Here is a 4,824-nt window from a genome sequence, read left to right as displayed (position 1 = left end):
ACTAGTACGAATACAATAAGTGCAACAAACTAGTACGAATACAATAATAATAATAATAAATCAATTTTCTATAGCGCTTTTCTAGATACTCAAAGATGCTTTACAAGGCGGAGACAAACGGAACAAACAAACAAACAAAAAGAAAAAAGAATAACTGGAGAAGCTGTGCTGAATGGATCATGTAATGGAGGGTAGGATACCGGGGTTAGCAGGTGAAGGCGAGTTTGAAGAGGTGGGTTTTGAGGGCTTGTTTGAATGATGATAGGGAGGAAGCCTCACGGATGTGGATGGGGAGGGAGTTCCAGAGGGGAGGTGCAGCAGCTGAGAAGGCCCTGTCACCCCAGGTCCGGCGCTTGGTCCTGATGGTCTTCAGAGTGTTTGCACCGGCGGACCTGAGGCAACGGGTTGGGGCGTGGAGGGGGAGGAGGTCTGAAAGGTAGGGAGGGGCCAGGTTGTTTCGAGCTTTGTAGGTGGTGAGTAGTATTTTGAAGTCTATTCTGAATTTGACCGGGAGCCAGTGGAGGTTGCGAAGGACCGGGGTGATGTGATCATAGCGGCGGGTGGAAGTGAGCAGTCGAGCGGCAGAGTTCTGAACATATTGGAGTTTGTTGATGATTTTGTTGGGAGAACTGTAGAGGATGCTGTTGCAGTAGTCGAGTCTGGAGGTTATGAGGGCATGGATGATAATTTCGGTGGTGGCAGAGGACAGGGAGGGTCTGAGGCGTGCAATGTTCCTGAGGTGAAAGAAGGCAGTTTTGGTGATGTGGTTGGCGTGGGGTAGAAAAGAGAGGGTGGGGTCGAGGATGATACCGAGGTTGCGGACCTGGGTGGAGGGGGTGACGATGGAGCCATCAATGTTGAGGGAGAAGGGCTGGGCTGAACGGGTGAGGGAGTTAGGGCCGATGATGAGTATTTCAGATTTGTTGCAGTTGAGTTTGAGAAAGTTCTGTTGCATCCATGATTTTATATCAGTGAGACAGGTGGTGAGAGCGGAGTGGGTGACGGAGGTGATGGTCTTGGTGGAGAAGTAGAGTTGGGTATCGTCAGCATAGCATTGGAAATTGAGACCATGACGACGGATGATTTGTCCAAGGGGAAGGATGTAAATGATGAAGAGGAGGGGACCAAGCACGGAACCTTGGGGGACACCGTGGGTGACTGTGGAGGTGGAGGATTTACAGTTGTTTATTGCAATGAATTGATGTCGGTCTGAGAGGTATGAGGTGAACCAGGAGAGGGCAGTGGCAGTTATGCCAAGGGAGTACTGGAGACGTGAGAGGAGGATGGAGTGATTGATAGTGTCGAAGGCGGCGCTGAGGTCAAGGAGGATGAGGATGGTGAGGAATCCAGAGTCAGCAGAGAGAAGTATGTCATTTGTGATTTTCAGTAGGGCGGTTTCTGTGCTGTGTTTTGAACGGAAGCCAGATTGGAAGGGTTCGTAGAGATTATGGAGATTGAGGTGGGACTTGAGTTGTGATGCAACAGCTCTCTCGAGGACTTTGGACAGGTAGGGGAGGTTGGAGATGGGCCGGTAGTTGTTGGGGATGTCAGGGTCAAGACCAGGTTTTTTCAGCACGGGGGTGACAGCAGCGATCTTGAGTGTGGGGGGTATGAGGCCTGAAGACAGTGAGGAGTTGATGATGTTGGTGATGAGAGAGGAGAGTGTGGGGAGGCAGGCCTTGACTAAGGAAGAGGGGAGGGGGTCAAGGGCACAGGTGGAGGTCTTCATGCTTGAGAGTATAGAGGAGAGGTCCATTTCCGCGATTGAACTGAAGGATGAGAGTGAGTGGCTTGGAAGTAGGGGAGAGTCATGTTGAGGGCTTGTGGGGGCGGTGGGGGCTGCCAGCTGGTTGTGTATTGCAATGATTTTGTCATTGAAGAAGGATAGAAATGAGTTGCATTTGCTGGTGGTGAAGGAGGTGGAGATGGTGTCCATGGGCTTGAGGAGTTTGTTGATGGTGGAGAAAAGCGTTTTGGGGTTGTTGGAGCCAGATTGGATGATGGAGGAGTAGTGAGAGGAGCGAGCAGTGTTTAGGGCATCTTTATATTGTTGTTGGTGGAGTTTGAAGGCATCCAGGTGAACAGTAAGTCCAGTTTTTTTGGCAAGACGTTCCAGTTGACGGCCCTGCACTTTGAGGAGGCGAAGTCGGTCAGTGTACCAGGGATCGGAGTGGGTGAAGGAGATGAGTTTGGATTTTTTGGGGGCGATGACGTCAAGACAGAAGGAGAGTGCATCATTATAGTACTTGACCAGGGTAGTGGGGGAGGCAGTCGAAATCGGGGCAGATGCGGAGACGGTGGCAGCCAAGGTGGAGGAGAGTGAGGAGATGTTGATAGACTTGATGTTCCGGAATGTTATGGTGCGATTCTGCTTAACATGGGGGGTGGGGATGTCTATGTCCAAGGTGATAGCCAGGTGGTCAGAGATGGTGAGGTCGATGCTGGTTAGATTGCTGATGGAAATGCCGGATGTGCAGACCAGATCAAGTGTGTGTCCTTTTTTATGGGTGGGAAAGTTGACATGTTGGGTGATGTTGAAGTAGTTAAAGATGTCCAGGAGTTCTGTAGAAGTTGTGGAGTCAGATGAGTCGACGTGTATGTTAAAATCACCGAGTAGCAGAATGGATGGAGAGATGGCGCAAAGTTGTATGAGAAATTCAGACAGGTCAGAAGGGAAAGCAGGGTTAGGTTTTGGGGGGTGGTAAATGACTGCAGTAACCAGGAGTTTGGGACCAGACAGTTTAAAAACAAGGTGTTCAAATGAGGAGGGAGCCGGGATGGTTATTGCAGTTATAGTGATGTCTTTGCGAAAAATTGTGGCTATTCCACCACCACGCCCATGGAGGCGTGGCTTGTCCATGTATGAATATCCAGGGGGTGTAGCTAGCCAGCTAGTTGTCCAGGGAGTAGACGGTAGCAGTGGAGAGCAGGTGCAGCAGGTAAGCAAACAAATACAAATCCAAACAAATCCAAGACGAAGCGTTGCAGTAGAGTTGACAACAGAGGATAATGGCTATTTACGATGATTAAACTTAACGACACTGTTAAATAAAACCAAAATGTAGGTTAAATTATGATTACGGTAGGAAAATCAAACAAAACAAAAACTGCCAGACGGAGCGGCGTTAGACTCGCCAGCGTCCCCGTGTTGAACTGTTTTTTGTGGAGCCTATAAGTGGAACAAACTAGTACGAATACAATAAGTGAAGGCTCAGGGTAGTACTTCTTGAAGAGGTGAGTTTTCAGCCTGATGAAAGATGGGCAGCGACTCTGCTGTCCTGACGTCAGTGGGGAGTTCATTCCACCACTGTGGGGCCAGGACAGAAATCAGCCGTGACCGGGTCGATCGCGGTCTACGGTAAATAACAGTCTACGGTAAATTAATGGAGAAGTTGATCATTTTAGTTCCGTCCCACGGACTATTTTAGTGGCTTCACAACATCCAGTCAAAAGTTCAGCCAAGTTGTCACAGACACATCAAGTAAAGCTACTGTGAGGGATTTATGCTGCTGGAAATCTATTTAACTGCTAAATTACCGCAACTTCACTATCATCATCGTTATTGTAGCACACAGATTTTGGTTGCTTAGTAACAGCAACCCCCCCCCCAAGCACTTTGGATAAATAGATGAAAGCGGCATGGCCTGGGTTTTCCACGCGTTTTAGAGCAACATGTGAACGGCCCCGTAGAAGACCGATTCTTCACTGACAAAGACACCAGAGCCATGTACATGAGCTCAGTGGTAATACAACATGTATTCTCTATCACAAAGCTTTCCAAGGGATCTGGCTCAAAACCATCCTGCAATGAGGTATGCCATCCTTCTGTTGTTAACAACAAACTGTGACTACTGACTACATGACTCTTCTGTTGTGATGCCCATGATGTGAGTTGACCCTTCATCCAGTTCTCATGGAAGTGCTTCCACACTGACACTGATGCGTGATATTCGGGTGTCTCGCTGTGGAGACAGCAGGTGGTGGTCATTGTGATTTGTCAGTGTGAGCTCCTTCTGTTGCATTTCCATCTGCTCCTGCATCTTTCCTTTTAATCCTCATCTGTTACTGTCAACCTGACGTCATCTCTCACGCCATCTGAATGGAAACTCAAGGACCGTGTGCAGTCTGAGTAGAGTCACAGATTACATGTAATCTGTATTTCTGCGTCAGCAGTCAGAGATGTGAGACGAGTGTACGAGGCTGATTGTTGTGAGCTGCTCTCAGCGAGAGTTTTACTGTGGATGTGTTACTGCCGAGCAGTAATTGCACATGAGTTGTTATTTTAGCACATCTGTAGGTTGCCTAATATGCTCAAATGTATTAAACGTCATTTTGTAATCATATTTCCGTTTGTAGAGATCCGATTACTTTGCTTAGACTCCCTAGCTTTGTCATCCTTTACGCGTCAATTTTTTTATTATGTTTTAATTTCATAGTTGATCAGTCAATCCCAAACATTTGTTGGGAAATGTATGCTTACATATTTGGAGTTGTGAGGATCTGCTGGCTGTGTGAGATTGGCCAGTCGGTACAAAAAGCACATGTCGACAGTGTTTTTGTAATTACACACAGGTCCACACTGTATGTTGAAGCATGGGGTATGGCAGGAGCAGGTTTGGTTATGATTATATTCATAAGATTATTAATATGGATTAATGATAATGGGGCACTACCCTGGGATCAGGGACCAATAACCAAAAATCAATTATATTTAAACAAACATCTATTATACATCTACACGCAGCTACAGTACTAAACCTAAAAGCAACAAACGTACGTGTGTGTGTGTGTGTGTGTGTGTGTGTGTGTGTGTGTGTGTGTGTG

General features: G+C 47.3%; 1 protein-coding gene and 1 long non-coding RNA gene across 3 annotated transcripts in view; one reads left to right on the top strand and one right to left on the bottom strand.

Moving 5' to 3' along the window:
* Positions 1-4,824, bottom strand: part of LOC116397557 (uncharacterized) — a 256,577-nt gene that overhangs the window by 202,094 nt on the left and 49,659 nt on the right. The gene's annotated exons all lie outside the window — the stretch shown is intronic.
* nt5c2a (5'-nucleotidase, cytosolic IIa) overlaps positions 1-4,824 on the top strand; it is a 25,742-nt gene that overhangs the window by 6,381 nt on the left and 14,537 nt on the right. Inside the window, exon 3 of one of the 2 annotated variants that reach the window (XM_031873065.1) lies at positions 3,774-3,812. The exons of the other annotated variant lie outside the window; for it this stretch is intronic. Within the exon in view, the coding sequence (XP_031728925.1) occupies positions 3,774-3,812 (39 nt within the window). The remainder of the gene's footprint in view (positions 1-3,773; positions 3,813-4,824) is intronic. 2 annotated transcript variants of the gene reach the window in all.

This window comes from Anarrhichthys ocellatus, unplaced genomic scaffold, assembly GCF_004355925.1.
Source record: "Anarrhichthys ocellatus isolate YVR2014 unplaced genomic scaffold, GSC_Weel_1.0 scaffold68, whole genome shotgun sequence".
Taxonomy (NCBI): domain Eukaryota; kingdom Metazoa; phylum Chordata; class Actinopteri; order Perciformes; family Anarhichadidae; genus Anarrhichthys; species Anarrhichthys ocellatus.
This window is presented reverse-complemented; position numbering and strand designations above follow the sequence as displayed.